This window comes from Choloepus didactylus, chromosome 1 (assembly GCF_015220235.1).
Source record: "Choloepus didactylus isolate mChoDid1 chromosome 1, mChoDid1.pri, whole genome shotgun sequence".
Classification (NCBI taxonomy): domain Eukaryota; kingdom Metazoa; phylum Chordata; class Mammalia; order Pilosa; family Megalonychidae; genus Choloepus; species Choloepus didactylus.
Window position 1 is genome coordinate 42325062 of NC_051307.1, and position 26552 is coordinate 42351613.

A 26552-nucleotide genomic window follows, 5' to 3' on the forward strand; every position below is an offset into this window, starting at 1 on the left:
GTCAGTTCCCTCTGAGATATACTCAGTCCTGCTGGAGGGTTTCCAATGAACATAATAAAGCTATGACAACCAAATAAAGTTCAAGACAACACTTTTAAAATTTATATGAGAATAATTTAAGGGAGGGGACATTCTAAGGCCAATGACTCCTTTCAGTAGGTTTTATAAATCTCCCTAGTCTAAAACAAACCCTCTTAGATGGTGGCAGTTATTTTATAAAAATGATTTCCACTCTGCAGGTGTTCCTTTTGAAAAGCTAACAGCATATTTCTTTTGTCAGGTAAACTGCTTTGGATTAATTCTTGAACTCTATGGTCCTGACAACAAATTCACAGTTTTGGGTAACCTTATTTCTTTTTAAGTTGAGCCCCAAAATGGGCTCTGAGCAACCAATCTGTATGGAATCATTTTAAATTAATTGATAACAGATCTATCACTTTTGTTAGAAATCTACATATTGTATTGGATAATAAATCCATGTACTTTAAACTGTCTTCTGTTTTTAATCTTAATATGTAAGAGAGTAATTGAGTTTTGATAATATTTTGACTTAAATGTTCAAGTTGATTTGTCTTTTATTATATTGTACAATATGCTCTTGAATGAAAAGGTAACTTTTTATGAACCCTAGTTAAACTAAGCAGACTCAAACACATTCTTCTCTCAGAGGTCAAAATAGATACAGATTTTTCAAACCTCACTTGATCATTTTGAGCTCAGATTACCTGCTCAAGTACTAATCACTGACAAAATTTGTTAAATTGGAGTAGTTATTATTTGGCCAGTTTAAGGACAAATTACACCTAAATCTATATTATATTCATTCTAGCTTTTTGTGTCTGACAATTTGTAAGACTGAATTAATCAGTATTTATATTTGTATATTTGCATTTTACACATCTTAAAAAAAGTATGACATCTTTTCACCCATTGTCAACTTTTAATATTTAATTCATGGAATAATCTCAGTTAATACTTAACAGAATAGTGGTTGACAAAAGGGAATGTAGGAACACGTTGAAAAACAGATATCAACTTGTACTGATTTCAGTGTTTAAGCTAATTCAGGATAAAGTAGCTAAATGCACTTTTTTTTTTTTTACAACAACTAACTTTAACTTTAAATATTCCATATGTCTACCCTATGGAAATGTTTTTAACAGACATTTGTCTGTTTGTCTGTTCACAAATTCCTCATCTTCTGGGTCAAAGTGTCAATCTTAAACAAGCAGGGAAAAAAATTCCTTGATGAGGAATTTGTTTGTGGATACCCATGATAAGCAGGATATAGTTGCTGAATATCTAAATAAATATAAAAATAAAATAAAATAAAATAAACAAAAATCAAGCTGAATAGTTGGGTCCAGTGAAAACATCATCTATCATTCTTCTATCAATAACTTGGCTAAATTATGATGATATATTAGATATACCTAAATTAATTTACATTTGTTCTCATAATTTTATCTGAGGGGAACAATGAAATTATATTTTGATTAGTCAATCAATATATTTTTCTAATTTCCTCTATGAAAACATTGGATTTAGCTAATTTTCTATAAAACAGCTTAAGAAGAACAATTTCCAGCAAAATTATTTTAGCACCATAAGTAAAATTATGACTTCAAGGAAACAGGTGTCTAACTTCACCAAAAACAATGGTAACCATGGTAACAACAGAGTAGCCTGTTGCATTTTTATTCTGATATTGTTCAGCTCACTAATTAACATGCCACTATTCTATAGCAATTTCATTTTTTAGTGTTTCATTTTTTATATTCCTTTTCTATGGTAATGATATGCATTGTGACTGTTATTCATTTTGCATTACAATTTTTTTCCAGGTATAATTGCTCTTCCACCACTCTTATTCACTTAGTTAATATAATAAAGCCTTACATTTTCAAGTAATCTATTTTTCCAGATTTTATAGTTTTGGGGGATGAATTAATAAAGTGCTCTATATTTAAGAACAATCATTTGAACTCTGGTTTATCAGCACACATACGTAAGACAACATCCATACAGCATACAAGTTCCAAAGAAAGTAAGAAAATTTGGTTGACAGCACATGCAATAAAAATTTAAAGCAAAGGAACACCAGTTAAATATTGGTGAAACAAATACAAGGCACTTACCTGGAATAAGCTGTGCCAGGAAAAGATGATTTTTTGACAAGCTGAGGAGTGATATTATGACCAAAAAAGGAAAATGATTCCATTTCATGTTTGTTCCTTCCTTGCATTACACCAGACCAGTGATACAGATATGCTTTATCTAGAAGGGAAAAAAAGAAAATTATTTTTAAATGGTTAATACTATTGAGATGAAAATATGTTAAAACTATGTGTGAAAAATTATAGTTCAAATGAACTTGAAATGTCATTGTCCAAAATGCTAAAACAAGCAAATAAATAAAATGAATAGGAGGATTGTAGGAAGATGGCAGAGTAGAAAGCTCCAGAACCCAGTTTTCCACCAACACTGCTATTCAAGAGGCAGGAACTGTCTGAAACAACTATTTTGAAACTCCAGAGGCCAGAAGAATACTGTATAGGCATCAAGGGAGGAAGAAGAAGACGAGGCTGATAATTTACGGTAAAGAACAATAAGTCGCTCTCACCAGGCTGTGGCTTCTGGCACCCACGGATACCTAGTCCCACTCCCACAGAAGGCTGCAGAAGGGTACAGCCCCTGGCTAACTCTCTGGTGACAGAAAGGGACATAAAAATGTTATTTCTGAAGAACAGGAATGGGCACAGATAACCAATGATCATGGTTTTTGATTAGTGACTTCAGATCACAGGGAGCTGGGTTCTGAGGGCAACTATTGATTCAACCCATCCCAGCAAAAGGTGGGTTGTTTCAACCCTCCCCATTCAAGGGAAGCTGGATGTGGGTGTGGAGACATAAAGACTCTGTGCTGGGAGGACAGTTAGTTGAAAGGCTGTATTTACTGGGCAGGCCAGAAAAGCTCAGCTTTGGTCAGCTGTCAGAGCTCTTGGTTCCCTTCTTGATGTCCTTCCAGGGGCACTTTGGAGCCAGTCAGTGCCCTCTTTGTGGGCCCCTGGCCCTGTTTTGGCTGGGAAAGAATGATTTGGGAAAGTCCTCTCCAGTGTGCTTTTCTCCTATATTTTGCCCTCCAGTCAAAAGCAGCCTGAGAGAAAGAAAGGAGTGTAGAAAACTACAGAGACAGAGAATCTGGGACAAAGGCCTGCCAGCTTCAAACACCGGGGAGAAGGAGGTGTGTCTCCTGGGGAATGGGGGTGAGGGGGTGAGGAAGCCAAACTCCTGTGAACAGGGGAACTCCAAAACAACTAACAAGCAAAAGCCAAGACCAGGAGGCACAGAAATACAAGGAAAAGCCTACACACTGCATTTGCCTTGGACAGACGTTCCTCATAGAAGGGTTGAAGACAAGAAACTCTCTGTCATATCACCAGCTGCTTACAAAACCAGGAACCAAATATCTCAGAGAATAAATCCCAGACTGAACATTTAAAAATGTTACAATGCAAAATGTGCAACAAAAGAGTACAAGAAAAGAAACAGGAAATTATGGCCAACCCAAAGGAAGGGGAAAAAATCCAGAAAACACCATCAAACAAAAGAAGAATTTGGACATACTGAATGAAGTTTATAAGAAAAAGGCCTTTATGCTCAAGGAGATAAAGGATATTAGGAAAACAAATGAATGAGCAATATGAGAGTCTTAGTGGGGAGAAAGTAATTTTTAAAAGGAACCAACGAGAACTACTGGAGCTGAAGAAACCAATAACTGAAATGAAGAATTCCTAGGAGAGTTTCAAGAGCAGATTGGAGCTGGCAGAAGAAAGAATCAGTGAACATTAAAACAAGACACTTCAAACGAGACAGGTTGAGGAGCAGAAAGGAAAAAAAAGACATATAAAAAGCAAAAATAGCCTAAGACACCTCTGTGACAACATCAATCACACCAACATATGCATTATGGGTCCCAGAAGGAGAAGAAAGAGAGAAAGGAACAGAAGGAACATTCAAAGAAACAACAGAGAACTTCCCAAATTAAGCAAAAGATGTGAACATGAAGAAAAATACATCCCTTCACAAATAGATTACACCATTGAAGGACAAGGAGAGTTCTGAAAGCTGTAAGGGAAAGCAATGTGTTATGTACAAGGGAGTCTCAATTAGATTGAATGCCAATTTCTCCTCAGAAATCATGGAGGCAAGAAGGCAGTGGGTTAACATCTTAAAGTACTGAATGAAAACAACTGCCAGCCAATAATTTTATATCTGGCAAGACTTTCTTTCATAAATGAAGGAGAGATTAAAATATTTTCAGGTAAACAAAACCTGAGGGAGTTCACCAACACTAGACCTGCCCTATAAGCAATGCTAAAAGGAGTTCTTCAGACTGAAAGGAAAAGAAACTAGACAGCAGTGCGAAGTGGCATAAAGAACTAAAGACCCACAGTAAAGGTAACCATTTGAGTAGTTATAAATGTCATTATTATTGTATTGTATTTTTTAGGTATGTAACTTCACTTCTTCCAAAAGCTGCTAAAAAGGAAATGCATACAAAGTAATGATAAGTCTATGTTTTTGGACATATATTATACACAGACATAATTGGCAACAAGTGAGGGGATGGAGAAGTAAAGGAAAAATATACGTGCATGCTATTTGTGATGGTTAGGTTTATGTGTCAACTTGACAGGGTGATGGTGCCCAGTTGTCTGGTCAAGCAAGCACTGGCCTAACCATTACAGCAAGGACATTTTGTGGTTGGTTAATAAGCCAGGTGGCTGATTTATTAAATCATCAGTCAACTGATTGATCTGTGATTAAATCTAGGATTAACTCAGAGAGGTCTTTTGCAATGAGAGAATCCAGTTAGTTGGATTTAATCCAATAACTTGGAGGTTTTTAAGGGAGAAGAGAAAACTTTCACTTCTTCAGCCTGCCAGCCTCTCCTCGGAAGTTCATCGAAGACCTTCATCAGAGTTGCCAACTCGCAGCCTACCCTCCAGAATTTGGACTTGTGCATCCCCACAATTGTGTGAGACACTTTTATAAAATCTCTTATTTATGGATATCTCCTGTTGGTGCTGTTTCCCTAGAGAACCCTGAATAATATACTATTGAAGTTAAGTTGGCATCAAACCAAATATAATTGTTATATACTTAGGATGTTAAATTTCAACCCAAGGTAACTGGAAGTAAAATAGATGACAAATGTATCTAGATAGAAATGAGAAGTCACTTAAAATAAATCAACTAAATATAAATGTAGGTATTAATGGAAGTGAGGAACAAAAAGTGCATAAAAATTCCAAAAGCTAAATAGCAAAATGGCAGGAGAAAGACTTGAATGATACTCTAAAGCAACTAGACTGAATAGACATATATAGAACACTTCACCAACAAAAATAGAGTACATATTCTTCTCAAATGCACATGATTGTTTCTCCAGGATAAACCATATGTTGGTTCACAAAACAAGACTCAGTAAATTAAAAAACATTGAAATCATACAATACATATACTCCAACTATGAGGGAATGAAGCTAGAAATTAATAACAGAAGGATAAATGGAAAATTCACAAATATGTGGAAATTAAACAACACACTGTTAAACAACCAAAGGCTTAAAGGGGAAATCAAAGGTGAAATTAGAAAATATCTTGAGGTGAATGATAATTAAAACACAACATATCCGAATTTATGGGATTTAGCAAAGGCACTGCTGAGAGTGAAATTTATAGCTCTAAATGCTTTAAGAAAAAAAGATTTCAAATTAGGGACCTAAACTCAACCTGGGAGAACTAGAAAAATACAAGCAAACTATAACCAATGTGGGTTGAAGGAAGGAAACAAAAAAGATTGGAGTAGAGATAAATGAAACAGAAAAAAAGGCCCAATAGAATCAATAAACCAAAAGTTGTTTCTTTAAAAAGATCAATAAAATTGACAAACTTTTAGCTAGACTAACAAAGAAAAAGAAAGAGCATACAAGTACTGAAAATCAGAAATGAAATGGGGACATTAATACCAACCCCACTAAAATAAGGACATTAAGATAATACTATGACTAACTGTCAATAAATTAGATAATCTAGATTAAATGGACAAATTCTTAGAAACATACAATCTACATATATTGACTCAAGAAAAGATAGAAGATCTCAACAGACCAATTACTAGTAAAGAGATGGGATTGGTAATCAAAAACCTCCTAACAAAGAAAAACCCAGGACCAGATAGCTTTACAGAGGAATTCTACCAAACATTCCAGACTTAACTCCAATCCTGCTCAAAGTCTTCCAAAAAATTGTCAAGGAGGTAATACTCCCAACTCATTCTTCAAGGCCAACATCACTTTCATACCAGGACAAAATAGAAAATAAGCATAAGGATACCACAAGAAAAGGAAGTTACAGACCAATATCTCTTGTGAATAGAGAAGCAAAAATCCTCATCAGATTCTAGCAAACCAAATCCAACAGCATATTAAAAGAATTATACACCATGATCAAGTGGGATTTATCCCTGGTATGTAAGATTGGTTCAACATAAGAAAACTAATTAATGTAATTAGTTGTAGTACACAACGTTAACAGAATGAGGGGGGAAAACACATCTTAATTGACACAGAAAAGGCATTTAACAAAATACAGTACCCTTTCTTTATAAAACCACTTAACACTAGGAATAGAAGGAAATTTCCTCAAGTGATTAAAGGCATATATGAATAGCCCACAGCTAACATCTTCATTGTGAAAGACTGAAAACTTTCCTTCTGAGATCAGGAACAAGACAAGGATGCCCATTGTCACCACTGTTATTCAATATTGTGGTGGAAGTTCTTGCCAGAGCAATTAGGAAAGAAGAAGAAATAAAATGGGCCCAAATTGGAAAGAAACAAGTAAAACTTGATTCTATATATAGAAAAGCCTGGAAAATCCACAACAAAGTTCATAGAGCTAATAAATGAATATAGCAAAGTAGCAGGGTACAAGATCAGCACCAAAAAATCAGTAGTGTTTCTATACACAAGCAATGAACAATCCAAAGAAGAAATCAAGAAAATATTCTATTCACAACAGTAACTAAAAGTATAAAATATCCAGGAATAAATCTAACCAAGAATGTAAAGGACTTGTACACAGAAAACTAGAAAACATTGTAAAAAGAAATTAAAGACCTGAATGAATGGAAGGATATTCCATGTTCATGTATTGAAAAATTAAATATCATTAAAATGTCAATATTACCAAGAGCAATTTATAGATTCAATGTAATCCCAAACAAAATTTCAAGAACCTTCTTTGCAGAAATGGAGAAATGAATCATCAAATATATATGGAAGTATATGTTCCCTTGAATAACTAAAATATCTTGAAAAAGAAGAAAGAAGTTGGAGGACTCATACTTCCTGATCTTAAAACTTATTACAAAGTCACAGAAATCAAAAAGACATGTTATTGGCACCAGGACAGGCAAATAGACCAATAGAATGTAATTGATTGCTCAGAAATCAACCTTCACATTTATGGCCAACAGATTTTGACAAAGGAGTCAAGATTACTCAATCGGGAAAGAATGGTGTTTTCAACAAATGATGCTGGGAAAACCAGATCTCCATTTGCAAAAAAAAATAAAAAATAAAAAAAAAAGAAAGTGTAGGAGGCCCCCTGCCTTACACTATATACAAAAATCAACTCAAAATGTATCAAAGACTTAAATATAAGAGGTATAACTATCAAACTCCCAGATGTAAATGTTGAGAAGCCCCTTCAAAACCTTATGTGAGGCAATGGTTTCTTAGACTTTACACCCAAAGACTAAGCCACAAAAGAGAAAATACATAAATGGGACCTCATCAAAATTAAAAATTTTTAAGCCTCAAATGACTTTATCATGAAAATAAATGACAACCTATACAATAGAAGAAAATATTTGGAAACCACATATCCAAGAAGGGTTTAATGCCTGTGATGGTTGGGTTCATGTGTCAACTTGGCTAGGTGGCCTAGCTGTCTGGTCAAGCGGGCACTGGCCTGACGATTGCTGTGAGGCTATTTGAGGCTGGTTAATAAACCAACGGCTGGTTTGTCGGATCATCAGTCAGTTGACTGCAGCTGACTGATGACTCAAGGGGCGTGCTTCCACAGTGAGAGAATGCAATTGGCTGGATTTGGTCCGGGTGATCAGTTGGAGGCTTATAAGCCAGACGGTTAGAGAACCTTCACTTCTTCTTCAGCTGCTCAGCGAAGCTTTTCCTGGGGAGCTCGTCGAAGTTGCCAGTTCGTTTCCTGAGGAGTTTGTCAAGGTTGTCGGTTCGTTTCCTGAGGAGTTCGTCAAAATTGCTGGTTCGTTTCCTGAGGAGTTCGTCGGACGTCTTCCTTGGAGTTGACAGCTTGTTGACGGCTCTGCAGAATTTGGACTTGTGTGCTCCCGCAGTTGCGTGAGTCACTTTTACAATTTGATAATAAGAGACATCTCTCACTGATTCTGTTTCCAAGGAGAACCCTAACTAATACAATGCCCAACTATATAATGAAATCCTTAACCTAGCAACAGAAAAAGACAAGCAACCCAACTAAACAATGGGCAAAAGGCTCAAACAGACATCTCTCCTTGGAAGATATGTAAATAATCACAAAGCATATGAAAAAATGCTCAACATATTTAGCCATCAAGGAAATGAAAATTAAAACCACAATGAGATACCATTTCACACCCAGTACAATGGCTGCTATTAAAAAAAAAAAAAAGAAAAGAAAAACAACAGAAATTAACAAGTATTGGAAAGGATGTGGAGAAAAAGGAGCACCCATTCATTGCTGATGGCAATGTAAAATGGTGCAGCTGCTGTAGAAGACAGTTTGGCGGTTCCTCAGAAAGCTAAGTACAGAACTACCATAAGATCCAGAAATCCCACTTCTAGATATATACCCAAAAGAACTCAAAGCAGGGACTTTTGGACACCAATGTTCATAGCGGCGTTACTCACAATTGCCAAAAGATGGCAGCAACTCAAGTATCCATCAACCAATGAGTGGATAAAAATATGTGGTATATACTCACAAAGGAATATTATCCAGGTGAGAAAAGGAATGAAGTCCTGATACATGCATCAGCATGGTTGAACCTTGAAGCTAGTATGTTAAGTGAATACAACAAACACAAAAGGACAAATAATTGTATGATCTCACGGATTTGAAACAACTAGAATAAGCAAACTCATAGAGTCAGAATCTAGAACCTTATTGGCTCCCAGGGGATGGGGTGGGGCTAGGGAATGGGAAGTTAAAGCTTAAAATGTACAGGGTTCCTGTTTGGAATGATGGAATGTTTTGGTAATGGATGGTTTTTGTAGCCCAACATTGTGAATGCAATTAACAGCCCTGAAATATATAATCTGAATGTGATTAAAAGGGGAAATGTTAGATTTATGTATGATAACAGAATAAAAAACTTGAAATATCCATGGAACTACACTTACGCAAACAGTGAACCCCAAGTTATTTATTTATTTATGTATTTATTTATTTATTTATTAGTAAAATTATAAAAATGTGCTATCATCGATTGTAACAAATGTTCCACACCAATGCAAGGTGTTGGTAGGGGGTGGTGTATGGGAATCCTATATTATATGCATGATTGTTCTGTAAATCTCCAACCTCTCTAATAAAAAATACATATATTTAAAAAAATGAATATCATTGGCACAAAATGTATTTCAAGATATACATTTTGAACACTTATAGTATTTATTCATTTTGAAAATTAATTGTCAATCAGATATAATAGTAAATAATTTCTTGGTTTTCTTGACCCTGTAGAGGATGCAGATGAGTGTATTTATTTTGATTTACCACCAATTTAGTAGGAAAATTCTCATCAGTTCTAAAAATCTCTTGGTTGTTCATTCACTACACAAATATTTATGAAATGCTTATAATGAAATAGGCAATATGCTACTTTGGGGATACAGTGGAAACCAAAACTAAGTAGTCTCTCTTTCCTTAGGTTCATAAACAACTTGAGACCAATTTATTTACATCAATTCACATGCAAAAAAATTTAATCTTTTGTAAATGCTCTATTCTGACTGAACAAGGTACTATGTCAATTATGAAGGATACAGAGGAACATAAGATAGTGTTCTTGCAAATACCAGAGCTTAAAATTAGTGAGGATTTTTAATATGATAACTTTAACAAATGGCAGAATAAAACTACAGGAAGGCAAATGGAAGACGGATTAGTTTTGCCTGGGGGTCTGCACCAAATTTATATTGAACAATATAAACAATATTGACATTTGAGATATGGGACAACTTTTAATAGGTGAAGAATGAGTAAATATTATTAAGAATGAAAGAATAACAAAAGAAACACTCAAAGTTAAAAAGTCAGTGGTATATTGGTATATTCAGGGAACTGTAAGGGAGTTTCCAGGTTTTCTCTGTAAAAGAAAAAAAGTCAGTAGCATATTGGTATATTCAGGGAGTTCTTTGGCTGGATGGTAGAGCTTGTCATACAAAATTTGACAGGAAACTGCAAAGCTAAAGTGGGACAAATGAAGACAGGTAACGAGAAGTTACTCTAGAGTTTAATGACAAGTGAGTAACATGATTCAAATGATTTAGGCGATAAGTCTGGTAGGAATGTGAAGGATAAAACAGTTTACAGGCAACCAGTATAGTCCTAAAAACTAGTACTACTACAACTTATATTGGATGTTTACAAAAGGATATTGGCAGAAGAAATGGAAAATTTGGCTGGTATTGGGAAGACGATCAGATATGTGACACTATACAAGAATATTCTGCAGGATTTGGCAATTGGTTGTTGGCACCTGTGAAGTAGAATGATTTACTTATTCATTCAACAAAATGCTTAGTCAAAATTATGCAAATCTAACATACTATAGAAAGTAATTTGTCAAAAAAAAAATAAACTTCTATCATTCATTTTTGTGAGGCTCAGAGTGCCAACTAGAAACAAAGGTAACCAACTACATTCTGTAGGTTGATCTGCAAATATCTACGGTGAATTTGTCTATTTGAACTGAACTGTCCTTATGTTATTTACTTATCACTGCAGAGTTAATTTGCCAAGTTTCCTTTAGCAGAGCCCCCTAATTTTTCTGCCAGATGGCTGAAATAACCTGATCTTATCTGAGATACTTGGGGATTATTTCTTCTTTCTCAGGAAATAGACAAGAACTCCTATCTGGGCCAAACCTGGCCTCCAAGGAAGTATTCTTGTTTTCTATAGGTTACTGTTCGAATGTCTTTCTTGTGTTAGGGTTAATGTTCTTGTCACTCTACTGATCCTCATGCATCAGTCATAAATGATATTAAATACTACACATATTTTATAAACACATTAACTTTCATGCCATTGTATGTTTCAAGTGTCAAATGATAATAGAAAGTAGATTAGATTTATAGATAATCGCCAACTTAAATGAACAGTTCTACTTTTTAATCCATACAGTCAATCCATGTAGTCTTTAAATCCTCCCAGAGGCGCCTCTTCAGAGTTATCCACTGAATAGCTACATTCTCAGTGAAGTACAAATGGTTAGTTTTTCCAGAGAACACATGTAAATATGCTGCAACTTGGTAGTTTCTCCTTGACTGGGTTTTGATAAGAGTCACCTTTATCCCCTTGATTTCTCCTTACCCTAGGGAGATTCTTGGGTTCTTTTTCTCTCTAGTATTTGATTACAAAAGGATAGCAAATTTCTGTTTTGGAATAAACTTTAGACCTCTGACTCCATAAATGAACATAAACAGCTTTGCTTCAGCTCTTGTAAATAAAAGCATGTACGAATCTAGAGGTTGGTTTGATTTGTTTATGGTTTTATAATTTAGGATGATATTCTGAGTTAAATGATAATTTATAATATAATTATTTAAATGTGGATTTTCCTATCTATGGCTAATTATTTTCTAATTGTGTTTCACTAACAATTGCATGTAGCTTATTGTAGCAGGTAGCTAGTGATAAAAATAAAGATACTTGTCAAACATGTATAGACTCATTTTAAAATGAATCTAATAATCATAAGAAAATAAACCTGAAAGTATAAATATTTATTAGATTGACTGAATTTCTGGAAGTTATGTTATTTAGCAGTTATGTTATTTAATAGGTATTATTTCAATCTTCTGTAATATTTTAGTATGAAGAGTCATCAAATAAATTTTTATAATCTTGGTATAATTCTGTTAATTTCCACAGTATGAGGCTAATAACATAACATGATTTTAAGGCAGCACCCACAAATCAGAAGCAGCAACAGCATTATTTGCTATTGTATTGCTTCACTTCAATGTCTTGAAATTTTGACCTTCAAGCGTCTTCTCTGAAGATGAAAGTAGACCAAAGAAGGATAAATCCTTACTAGTGTATAAACTAATCCCTTTTTTATAAATCACACTTTTTGAAATATTAACAACAGGACAATTGATTTTAGTAAAAAATGTGATTTAACTATGTTTAGATGACCTCTGAGGATTAGAATATAATGAATACAATAACTATAACCACAACACGTGAATATAAGGATACTTTTCACCATGGATGTTTACATAGAATGTCTGTTAGCAAAGCACTAAGAATATATATATATATATATATACACACATATGGTTTTGAATTTAGAATAAAATAGAAAGAAACTAACATGATATAAGAAAATAAACGAAAAGTTATTTTCCCATTGTGGCTAAAGTGGATATGAGATGATATATTCCAAACTGATTCTCCTTTATGTTACACTACTATTCTCAATTTTCTTCCCATTCTGTTGAAAACAAACAAAATAGCACACTCTGGCCAGCCAAAATATTTTTGAAGGTGTCTCTTCCAAGCATTTTTATATCAAAACCATTTTAGTAAATATGATATGATTTTAGGATAAAAATGGGTCTAATTTGACTGATGTTCAACAATGGTAAAATAAAACTGCAAGTCAATTAATCTGGAATTTCTCTTTGATCTAAGCTCTCCTTATTAGTTAATAATTACTCAATTCTGAAAGGTAAATAGATGAACTTTTTTTTTTTATTGCAATAGATTCACATCGTTTTTTACTCAAGTACACCACTTGATACTAATCTAATTTAGTTCACTTAAACTTCTACTTTAAAAAAATGTGAACTGCTCTATCTTTTAACAATAGCACTGAAGTCTTACAGATAGAGTGAGTATTCTTTTCTCTAAAATTCCATTATAAGTGTTCCATATTGCCACAGCCTAAAATTATTTTAAATGACAGCCTAATATTACATCAACTAGATGCAATATAATTTACTTTAGCTTTCATTTTCAGACAACTAAATTGTTTATTTATTTACTTGGGTTCCATAGAGATATTTCAATTTGTTCTTCCTTTTGTATTTATTCCTCTTTTTATTTTTAGGTTTGCAGGCTGAGATTTCATTAAGAGTCCATTCTGTAACCCATTCACTTTTATCTTCTAGATTTTCCAACCTAGTGGCTGACACATGATTGATAAAATTCATTGAATAAATGCACAAATGGGAAATGCATGAATATTACCCAAAATCTTTTCCATGAAAGTAAAGACCAAAAAAAAAAAAGATACCTGGCTGTTTATTAACAAAATATACTCATCTGAAATGGAACATAAGTCTTCATGAAGTAGAATAACAGTGAGTAGGCTGCCACATATTAATCAGAGGCCATTGTTTGTTACATATTACAAATATTGCCTGAATTTTTATGGCTATTTTATTTAATATGTTTAGTATTTATTGTTATAGAATATTTTTCTATAATCTTTCTTGTTGTAGAATAGATATAAGACTACATTATAAAACATATAATAAAATCAGATAAAATAATGAAAACAAGTGAATACAGACTATAGATAAAGAAAAAAACTAGGCCAGCAATGACACAATAATCCATACATGAAATTAGTACCTAAAATTTATATAAGAATTAGATCACAGATATGGAATCAATACAATAATATAATATAATATAGTTAGGCACATATCTCAACACATTCCTACATAAATTCATAAAAGTTCTTTGTAACAAGGACAGTACTTCTCAGTATTGATACTGGAAAGAAATGTCCATTGTTGGGCATAAGGAATTCACTACAGAAATGCCTCATGGTAAATATAGACTCAAATGTTCTAATGTTGTTTCTTGTAACTTCCTTCAACCTAGGTATCTGGTGAAGTACCAAAAGTATAACTTAGGAAATATATTTATCTTATGGTCCAAAAAGTTCTGGTTTAGATATGCAGTTTCTCTTACATCTGGCTAAGTTTAGGATAAATTTTAAATAACCTAGAAGAATAGAATAGACAAATATCTTTTAGGTCACTCCTCTAGGATATAATTTCTCCTGCTCAAACTTTGGTAATTAAACAACAGTAGTAAATTTGAGGTTATACCCTCTGATAAGAACCTGGAAAGCAATGCTCTCTTTTATAGTTACCTATTCATAAGTTTATGGCATCCTCTTGTGAAAGATGATGAGTGTGAGGAAGAATTGTCACTGAGTAGGTGACCTAATACCTGATTACAGGTGGGCTGAAGCAATCCCCATAAACTGGGGCTAACATGGTCCTCACAACGCATTTTGTTGTTGTTATTGTTGTTCTATAGTACACCAATGAAAGGAGAGTAAAGACAAAAATGCTGCACCAAAAATGTGAACTTTGGAATATATCGTCTCATATCCACTTTAGCCACAATGGGAAATGCCATATGAAAATGTCTGAACATGAGAAAAAAAAAATTTTGGTGTACTTTTAAAGAGAAATCTATGAATAGTTAACTGAATGAATAAACTTGAGACACTTACCACAAATGATTTTTTAACCACAAGGTAATTACATTTTTCAGAGATCTAGTGATATGACAGCTTTGTTTTTAAAATAGGTGGTTTGGACCCCAACCCAGTAGTCTTGACTCTTGAAGATGATTGTATAACATTGTAGATTACAAGAGTGACAGTGTGATTGTGAAAACCTTGTGGATCACAGTCCCTTTAACCAGTGTGTGGATGGATGAGTAGAAAAATGGGGACAAAAACTAAACGAAAAATAGGGTGGGTTGGGGGGGATGATTTGGGTGTTCTTTTTTACTTTTATTTCTTCTTCTTATTCTAATTCTTTCTGGTGTAAGGAAAATGTTCAAAAATAGATTGGGGTGATGAATGCACAACTATATGATGGTACTGTGAATAGGTGATTGTACACCATGGATGATTGTATGGTATGTGAATATATCTCAATAAAACTGAATTTTGAAAAATAGGTGGTTTGGAAATCTTTCTTTTCGATAATATTCAGTTACCAGACTGGCTATCTTTAAAAGTAACTCTGTTTCATAACAAACTAATTCATCTGCACAAGATCTCATTTTTTTCTTTATAACAGAAGGCGCAGCTTAAAACAAGAATGAATTCAAAACTGATTTTTATGTTATTGCTGTCAGAAATTGCTCATGATAAAACAATTGGTCATTGCTACAGATTCAGACTTCCAAGATAAAAGAGTGTTGAAGCTTGGATAGGGTTTAGGCTTTAATATGTAGGGTCTATATGAGATCATGCAGCTTAATTTTTAACTAATTTCCATCCAATGAACAAAAGCTGGGAAAATCCAATAAAATAGCAACAACCATTGAGTCTTGTCCAAGTCATTGATTTAAAAAACAAAACAAACAATTAAAAAACCACATTAGCCAGTGGAGTATTAGTGATGCCTAAAGACTGTCTATTCTTGTAAAATCACCTGCCAGAAAAGGCCAGCCTTAGGTGGAAGTTACACATAACCAATGAATCAGTCAGCAGTCCACCGGAGGAGTCAGGAGATATTCTATTTTACAAATGAAATAGACTAAAGTTTACTCTATCCAGAGGAGACCATACTCCCAGAATTCACAAAGAGAAACTAATCATCAAAAATCAAAGGTCTTTATTCAAGTCAGTCTTTAGAAAATTAAAAAAAAAATCTTAAGACTATATAACTTGGTTTTATGACAGAGCTATAATTAATCAAACCATCAATAAATATTTGTGAATAACTAATACCTGTATATGGAGTTCTATGCCACACAAAGATTTAATAGGAATAAAATGCTACTTTCTTCAAGTCAAAGAAGTAGATAATTTATTATATAAAAGTGACAAAGATAAACAGAATTAAGTTGGCCATGAGAGGTAGTAGTCTGAGGGTGCTTGATCTAGACTTTAAAGGGAGTGTTGAAATTACAGAACTGCAGAAACGAGGAAAAAGCATTCGTGAGCAGAAAGGAACAATGTGTAGATAGGTGTGACTATAAAGGAAAGTTTCTGTAAAAAGGTGGCAATCAATGCTACCTTATTAATGTGCAGCATTTCACAGTTTACCTATGTATTAATCCATCAAATTTAATTATATTAGGAAGATGTCACAATATCTTCCACATAAGAAAACATTTTCATCGTCTTTAAGACTTCTTTACAAGAACACAGGTAGTTAGCAAATAAGGGAACTGGAAACAACTCTACTATTTTTTGCACCAAGAAAGTAAAAACATCAAACAATTGTATGGTTTTGAAACCAAGACTAATTCAGCACTTTTTCTTATCAGCATATGGGAAGATATGGCTAAGTAACAATTTGTATAACTCAGAGGCGCAAGTGACTCAAGGCAAAAGAAATCATGTAGATGATTATTACCATATTCTAGTATGGTGAAAAGAATATCACACAGAGTCTAACAGGTGTGTGTGGTGGTGGTGGGGGGAGATAAATAATAAAGGCATTGCAAAGGAAAGGACCATAGAATTCAGTAATGAACAGGACATTGAAAGTAAAATAAGAAATGTATAATGGTTCCAAAATTTCAACCTTGGAAATGGGATGCTTAATAAGGAATATATATGTGTGCCTATGCACAAATTTTATAAATATAACTGGCTAATGTACTCCTATTCTGGAGTTCTCTAGAATAATAATACATAAATAACTGTAGTTAACCTACCAAGAATTTATTTCTACCTCTGTTTAATTTGGGTGCATTTCATTTGAAATAACAAGAAGTCAGTGAAAAAATGCAGTTTTAATGCTTTCAAATAGACCAAGGCAAACCTGATTAATTACTAACAAATACTTATTAAGTTAGAGCATGTCACATCTACTGTAAAGGGTGTCTTATTTGAAATATCATAGTGTATATAAAAGCAGAGTACTTAAAGCACAGATTTAGGGCTAAATTGATTAAAACATTTTATTCATTTATATAGCTTAAAAGCAGTTGCCTTAAAATTCATTTATATTACATTAAGCTTCACATATACTTAGGAAACTCTTTCCTCATTAAAAAATAGGCAAATACTATACATTTAGGCAAGTATTTAAATTATCTTAAACCCTGAATTATTGTCTTAGATTTACAGTGTTCTGAACTCATTTAAATGCCTATATTTTGTGAAAAAAAAAACTAATGACAAAGGCTCTTTGTTATTATTTGGAAAATAAGTTTGAAATCAATACTGAGAATAAAATATATGAACGTAAAGTACAGAAATGAAGACAAGACAAAGAAAACCTGAAAAATTGAGCTGAAGAATTAATCAGGACTTGTAGAAGTAAGGGAATTAGCAAGATTCTTAGCGGTTTGTCACTTAATATCTTGATATGTCTGCATATGTAGACACAGCTACATTACTATTCACACATCAGCTTTATTTGGCTAGGTCATGGACCCTATACCCAATTATACATCTATTCATTTTACAAAAAACTAATTAGTTTTCCTCACATTTCTAAGAAACAGCATATTAAACATACTGTGAAGAAATTCAGCACACAGTGATAAACCTCAAGTTGTAAATAGAGATAGCATGTAGAGGCAGTTTGAAACTTTTAGTCTATGTCCACTACGTACTAACGTAACTGATCCAGTCGAGGTAAAGAGCCAAAAAATTTAATTTTTTTTTAACTTAGTTCACTCAAAATAGTTCATATATTAGTACCATGTAGACAGATATGTTACCAGCAATTAGTTGTAACAAAAGAGATTAACAGAAGTACTCAGAAACATTCTTTTAGAATTCTTACCCTTCACTTCATACCAAATCCAGAAAATGTCACCGTTTTGCCAAATACAGCTAATGTTAATGCCATGGAGCTGCTATACTACTAAAGTCTTCCCAAAATTTGAACTGTAGTTGGTTTGTACATTTCACTGATTAGAACGTTCAAAGACATGTCAGCAGTATTGATTGCTAATATTTTTAAAAGGAAAACATAAAAAGATATAATACTAAAATACCAATAAAAATTAAGCACATCATCCCACTGTGTTCAAATATACTGACGATGTTACTCTGCTATGATTTAGGGTAATAATCACAAAGAAAGGAAAAATAATTATTTTATTGGTATAAAATGAGAATCTAAACCATTAGATGATTATTAAAACACTGTACCCAGAGTATTCCAAATTCTAACTGACCTTTTCAAGAGTACTTTGAGCAGCCTGAAGATACATTAATGAAACACAGAAAGTTTCATCTGCTTTCTGCATGTGGAAGCCACCACTTAATCAGCGGTTTGAAGTAATGCTAGCATGATTTTGGATTGAATATGTTTTTATATAATGCATTCCTAGAATTCATATATGCATTTCAAAATTAAAATTATAAAATCAATAAGATGGTAAGATAGTTGTCAACCACTGGCTAGACTATGTCATCAAAATGATGGAAAAGCAGCTATGTACAAAAATAAATATAATGTGCTATTCACAAGGCATGATGAAGATAAACACCAGTTTCTTTACAGTAGCTACCATAATTATTAAAGAATCAATGGTGAATTAAACTATACCAATCCACGGGGAGAGAGAGGGAGAAAAGAGCAGAGCAGTTAATGCAGAAAGTCTCAAATCAATTTTTCACCCCAAACATAGTGAGGTTCATTAGGACATAGAGGCAAAGGTAAAGACAGCAAAATGGAGATTTTTATCTTCTTTTCACTTTAATTATAGGGTTGCCTCAGGCAGAACTAGTTGTCAGGCTTGTTAAAAAAATATTGCATCCATGTATTAGCAGAATTGTTTTAAGAATAAAGGAACTAAATATGGTTTAATATAAAGAAATAATGCACACTCTACCAGAATAATTCTCTTTTTTTTTGAAATTTGTAGCTACAATTAAAACAGTCTATATAGGCATTTTTTCCAAAATGAATGCTCAAATTCACAGACGGTTTCTTTAAAGTAAGCTCATGTATACAAAGATAAAAAGAAAGCAATTTTCAAACAAAAGCAATTTTCAAAATGCAGTGCTCAGACTATCTCCATCAGATGAATTCTATGTCCACTTGACCTTCAATCATATTGTTCATTTCAGCCTGCTGATGAAAATTAGTGGGACATTAAGTTTAAAGTGAATATGGTTGCAGACGTATTCTGAACAATATCATCTTTCAAGTAACATAACCTGGACATCTATAGCCTTAATGTTCTAAAAGTAGTGTGGCCTCTGATAGGTCACATTTATCTTAGCATTGATAACAAAAATAGAGGGAAGTGACTGTGTAATGGTTTGGTCAAAGGAAAGTTACATACGAAGCTGGTCTGGCTTGACACATGCTGAGAGGTAGAAATGTGGAATGAGGGAGACAGAAGAGAGTGAGAGTATAAGAATGAGGGAATATGAGAGAAAGCAGAATAGATGAGTTAGCAAGCTTGTTCTGTTAACAATTCCTGGAATTAAAACCAAACTATTATACAGTAACTGACAATAGTTATCTTCTGAATGTTTTCTGCATTCAGAGATTAGGCATGCAATCATTCTCCTAGTCTAATTGAAAAAGAATGTTTTGTGGCTTGTGTTTTATTTTAGAGACCAAGAATGCAATTAAAGCCCACTGCACTGCAAGTTAGAGGTGAAAAAAATCCAACCTGTGTTGCTTTTACATTTCAATAAATGCAAATATCTGTTAAGGTTAAAAATAAAAGCATATTTAATATAACATGACTTCAACATTAGATTGATTTCTCTAAAAACAAATCCAAACAAGAGAATACCAGAAAATACTAAAATGGCCATATTCTTCTGTTTATAATTCATTCATTTAATAATTTTTCTTTGATACCTATTATATGCCACTCTAAAGCTAAGAAGCGAATAATACACAGTCTTCGTCCTGGAAGAACTTACATTATGGCATAGGGAAGCAGACCCAGATGAGATGTTAAATACAGGATGGCAATTTCTATGAGAGAGTATAAAAAGAAGGCTATGTTATGGGATCAAAGAAAGAAAACAACAACCAGACCTCTGGCAAATTGAAAACTGCTCATCACTAAAATGAACATTTGAGATGGGTCTTGAAGAAACAGCAATTGTTCATCAAGTCAAGAGAGTTTAGGACTGGAGAGGAATGGAATTCTAAATGAAAGCAGCAATTGTGCAAAGCCATGAAGGAAAGTCAAGTTTGAAAAACAACAAATGGTTTCATTTGGATAGCATATGTTTGGCTGTTACTGGAGACAAAGCTGAAAATAATAGAATAATGTCAAAATACACATATAGCCTAGTGCAAAAATAGAGACGTTTAAGCAGAGTGGTTAATGTGGGACAAAGTATGTCAAAAGCTCTGTGATCATGGACTTGAAGTTGGAACGTCTAGAGGCCAAGTGCCATAGATTGCTATTGCAATATTCTATAATTCTAGCACCATGCCCGCAATGTAGCAAACACTCAATATTTGTTAACTTAATGGATGGCTTAATGAGCACAGTAATATGCATCTGAACAAATATTCTTGCAGAGAAGACAGAAGTACAAACATCAAAGCTGTAATATTCTTGAAGTCTATGCATCTCTGAAGATTATCATTATATTAGGCAAGAAATCATGGTGGTAAAAAAAGAAAAGGCTTACAGAAACATAGTCACTGATATTAACCAGAATGAAATGTATGCAGTTTTATTGTTATTTTTTTTTTTTATTTTCTAAACTAATTTCTAACACACAGTCTTAAAAGTGCATGGGAAACCTAAAATTGGTTCAATTCTATTGGGTTCTCAGTCACAGCATCCTTTTTAAGTAGACGTGGCATTTACAATCTATTACTGGGGGTTTGATTTTTTGGTTTCTAAATAACTATGCTTTTTCACAGCTATTCATATTAATGCTCAAGATTAATTTCCAAACTGTGAGTTGATTGCACATTAAAACTTAAGTCAGCTGAAAATTTTTAAACTTCTTAAGAGCAAATAGCTCTAGAAATATAATTATTTAAAATATGCATATAGTCTAGTCAATCTTAGCAATTGCCTTCATCTGTGTTGGATTGGTTTATGAAGATATAGCTACAGGGTGGGTGAACAAAAGGAGTGAGCATTTAATTTCACACTGTCTATTAATAATGCTATAGGAAGAAACACATTAATGAAGTAACGGAAGAGCAGATCAAAAGTAATTTTTATATATCAACATGCACAAAGACTTATATAAAAAGATTCATGCACAAAAGACTGTGTATTAAAGGTGCTGAAAAAAATTTCTGACTGGCAATTGTGTTGCATGCATTCTAGAAGGCAAGGGTTTTTCAAAGGCATTTAGCTTTAAACCACTCAGTGTCCCTTTGAATGCCCTCAGCAGGACCAGAAATGGAGGATTCAATTTTCAGAGATAATTGTATCAGATAGATGTCTCATGCCTTTTCAGCAAGAATCTGATAAACACCTAATCACTAGCCAAGTGATTTTAGAGCTACACAGCTGGGCCAGAAAGAAGGCTACCAGGAAAGACTCAGCTATCAAATGTATCAGGAGGGAAATGGAGTTGTATTGCAAATTAATTTCATTTGTTGAGTAACAAAATCTTAGCAATCTTAATGAGGAATAATTTATTATTTTAACAAAAGGACAGAAATTTCAACATATAATCAACGTTAACCACGCAGATAAAATGTTCTACTTCTCACCACAATCCATCAAAAACAATCTACTAAAAATAAAAATAGTTTCAGTTGAAATTTCAGGAAGTTTCGTTTCTTTGGGCAAGCTTTGGGCAAGCTTTTTGCAACCATATTAACACCTATTATTCTGGAAAAAGCAAAATCATAATGTTTCTTGATGTTAGAATCATCTCGGCTCAACATATAAATATTTACCATAAACGCATGATGATTCACCTTCAAATGTCGACATTGCACACTATGTTGGACTCCTGACTGTTTTAGAGCATGACTCCCTGGCACATTCCCCTCCTTGACCTGCTGTGGCCCACTTTTTATTCCATGTTGTCATTTAACCACGTAGATTGATCTAAAGTACAGATTTGTGCTTTCTTTAGGTAAATATGTCATTTGTTTCCAATACTTCCACAGGGTGACTGCCAAATTGAGAAAAAATCTGGTGGGGCAAATATAATTACTGGAAGCTCTGAGTAAAAGACTCCTCTGTCAGTCAGAAAGATACACTGTCATGTATTGAACACATTTTCCACTCCCCTTACATCATTGGCCTAGTGACAGAGGAACAACTTAACCCAAAACAAAAACAATGCACTCCATTACCAAAAGAAATCAGAAGAGGAACTGATCCACTGAATGGTTAAAACTCACCATATTTTAGCCAGTTATAAGCAACAGATTTTTCTTTAAACAGCTATTCTTAACAAACAAGTTTTGTTCTTTTTTGTATTTTGTTTTTTTTTTTTTGAAAGCACATATCATTTATTTAAAACTTTTAAAATTAACACTTTGCAAAATTCGTAAGTAAAAATATGTAAGACCAAGCAGTGAGAAATTCCTTCCCCTCCAACCCAATCTACTATTTTCAACCAGTTTTCATTTTTTGAATTTGTTCTTTTAAACAAAATTTTCATCTTAATGATAGGGTAAATATTTGGCAGAGGTAATTTTGGTTTCTTTTCATTGCTTTTGCATTTTACCATGCAGTATTACTATTTGCAATGCTTTTAGGTTTTTTTCTTCTTCACCCTCTTCAGTTTGATAAGGACAGAGGCAAGAAAATCTTCATTAGGGTACAGTACGAATAAAAATCAAAACAAGCAAAAAATAACAATGAGAAGTAGAAGAAAACTATATATTATATGTTTTCCTGATAAAATTGGAATACAATCAGTGTATGAAGGTCATTATTACATGCCTTCACATCCATATGCTGAATCGAAACAGTTGAAATGTTCTTCAGCTTTTAAAAATGGTGAAATACTATAAAACAACTAAGCAAAAAGTCAATTTTAGTAATTGCAAGATTGTAGAAATAATAGGCATTTGGTTAATCATTATTCCATTTTAGTCACTTTTAAATCCAGGAAATCATTTATGCTTTACCATAAAGAAAATATTTTTGTTACAAAATATGGTTAAATAAAATTTGCACAATTAAATTTCAAAGGCATGATTCTTTCCTGATAATTAAATCAAATTTTTTAAATGATGCTGTTAATTGATGCTCAAAGAAGTCATTATTTCCCATCTATTTTATCTTTTTCATGGTGGAAATAACACCTGGAAAGCATTCAACTTATTTTATGGTCCTTTTTCTAAAAAAGTATATTCCAATAAAAATAGCTATGTTTTCTCTTTTGTTTAAAGCCAATCTTATATTTCTGCCTTTGTATTTTTTCAATCATCTCTACCTGTATTCAAATATGCTCTAATATCTCACAATTTCAAACACAACTCAAAAGAATAAACAACAGTAAAAAATATCTGTTACTTGACCCCCATGCCATTCCAGTTATGGCCTTTCTATTTGCAGTTAAGTTTCTTTTAAAGATTTATCTGTATTCACTCTATCCATAGCCTTAACTTCTCTTCCACTTTTCTTATTACTCCAATCTGGCTTCTACTCCCTTCGCAGCACTGAATTTTTTCCTGTTAAAGTAGCTAACGAAATCCTTCACGCTAAAGTTGAACAGTCAGCAACATTTAGTGCAGTTTATTACCTGTTCTTTTGGAAACCCTCACTCCTTTTGGCCTCTGTTTTGCCAACAGCTCTTGGTTTTCCTCCTATGCTTCTAGCCACTAACTTTAAGTACTGTTTTGATCCTTCTCTTCTCTTCTTCTCCCCTACTCTTAAATATTGAAGTCTCTTAGGGGACAGTTCTGGACAGTTTATCCTTTCTAGATCCTTTTTTTTTTTTTTTCTGGAAAAATCCATCCATAAATATCTTCTATATGCTGATTCTTCTGGGTAGCCCTCTGTCCTGAGGTCCAGGTCCAGGTAACCCAATGATTAATGGACAGCTCCACTTGCCTGCCTCACAGACACCTCAAATTTAACAAGTTCAAAACTGAACTTTTGATCAAACCACCCCTCCCCTAGGAAAGTCTTCTTCAGACTTTCCTAGTTCAATCTGAGAACCATCCTCCCCTTGACCTGTCTCCAATATCCCTACTATCACTAATTTGTCTTGATTTTCCAGGTATTCATTATTTTGTTTTGTTTTGTTTCCACCAGGTATACAAACCCAGACCTTGTGTTGTCAGTTCTAGTCCCGGTGCTGAGGGACAGAAAGAAAGGAGGTGGCAATAAGTCACATCAAAGAGACAAGAAGGTACAGGCCCCCTGAGCAGTGTGACACAAAGTGAGGCCACTCTAACTGTAGAGCTTGGCTTTCAGACACACTTAGAGACAAACTATTATGGTGACCACTTTTCCCCTCAACTGAATTGTGGAAACAGGGCAGACATGGGCTCTCCACCCAGAGTTTATGTCTGTCAATGACCATCCCCTTCCAGGAGCATCACTGCCTCAGACTCAACAATTATTTCAGGGATTTACTTTTAACCTGGAGACTTTATAAATTCTTACTTAAATATTAACAGGTGATGGTTATCAGATCATTTTCTAAAACCCCAAACATAATTAATTTGTCCTTCCTCTCTCCTCCTCAGGACAGCATTCATCCATTACCTAAGCCTTAGAATTTTCTAGGGCTCTGGCTCCCTCCCATGTTCTCACTCATGAAATAACCTCACTTGAACAAACTGATTCATGAATCTAAGCTGTTCTGGCACAGAATCATAATGTATACCCCTCACCTTGTGTCAGTGCCCCCATGATCTGTGATGCATGCCTGGTCTGCATTAATGGATTTCTTAACCTGTGATCTTATCATACTGCTAGCAAATGTGTCAGCCTCATGGCCCCGCTGGACAGCCTTGTTGACCTCCTGTCCACTGGGGACATATTGTTAAACCATCGGTCACCTTTGATCTCATGTCTGCCAGATCACTGGCCTTTGGACCACTTAGAGCTCCTGTCCTCATTCATACCAGTATTACTAAATTTTTCAAGATTTGAAACATTCACAACTCAACTATTTCAAAGAAAAAAATACTGAAAAGACAATACACTCCTGAAACAAATTTGTTTTAAACTAAGATATTGCTTTACTAACTATACTTTATTCACTGTAGCTCCCTCAGTAAAAGATATATCAATAATTTTATATAAAAATCCACCTCAATCATTGGTCAAAATTCCACGAATAACCTCATTGTGTTTCAGACAGCAATTTCTTTATCATATAATTCAGCACTGGGATAGTTAATTTTCTCATTGCTTTCTATTTTTCTAGAGTCACCACTAAAGATATCCACAGTGGAACCTAAAAATGCCCCTTCCCACTAAAAATTAGCATCAATTTCATATGTGGAAACAGATATTTCCTTTGTATATGTTGATGCTAATAAATATTAAATTGCTTAAAACTAACTTTACCTTTATGAATAAATTGTAGAAAAAAATCTGTTGCTCATTCTAGTGTTGTTCAATTAATTGGGACCTGATAATCTGCATAGACTTTAAGTTACCATGCACATATCAAGGTTTTCTTCATTTGATGGCAGTATGTTTAGTTAAAAATATCAGAGGAAGACATAAGATAAACTTAAGGGTATAGTTAGCATATACCAAAATATATTAAGATTAAAAGACTGGCTAAGAAATAAAAAAAATAAAAAAAAAACTTCCCAAATTTTAATTTTCTGTATATGAACAGTTGAAAATTCTCAAATTTTTACCAAGATGTTTTCTTTTTCTTAAGGGACAAGGGATTTAGCTTTTTTTCTCTCATGCTGCTTGAATTAATTATTTTCTGAGGAAAGCAATTTAGATAAACATGACAATTTAAGAAGCTGAAAAACTGAAACCTTTTCTAAATTGCTTTTAATTTTTAAAATAAATTCTTCCTTGCTCAGGGTATCTGTTCAGATGCATACTCACATGCACTGCACCCCCAGGAGAGGAGGCATCTAATTGAACAAGATATTTTATAGCCCTAAGATGCGTTTGTCATAACCAGGATGTCAAATATTTATAGTCATTATAAAAGCGGCTGTGCAAAAAAAAAAAAAAAAACCTCACAGGATTTAAAACTAAACAGAAGCTTGAAACCAGACCACAGTTTTGCTGTATCAATATGGTACTATATTGATTTGACTAAATAACTATGTGTTTCAAAGTCTGAAAAGATTTGCACACATCGTAAAGGACAAGTAGTCCTCAATGTACAA

At 33.6% G+C, this 26552-nt stretch overlaps 1 protein-coding gene across 1 annotated transcript in view; it reads right to left on the reverse strand.

The window, feature by feature from the left end:
- Nucleotides 1-26552, reverse strand: part of ROBO1 (roundabout guidance receptor 1) — a 1249229-nt gene that overhangs the window by 1087891 nt on the left and 134786 nt on the right. Inside the window, 1 exon segment of the mRNA XM_037833720.1 lies at nt 2139-2277. Within this exon segment, the coding sequence (XP_037689648.1) occupies nt 2139-2226 (88 nt within the window). The 5' untranslated portion in view covers nt 2227-2277.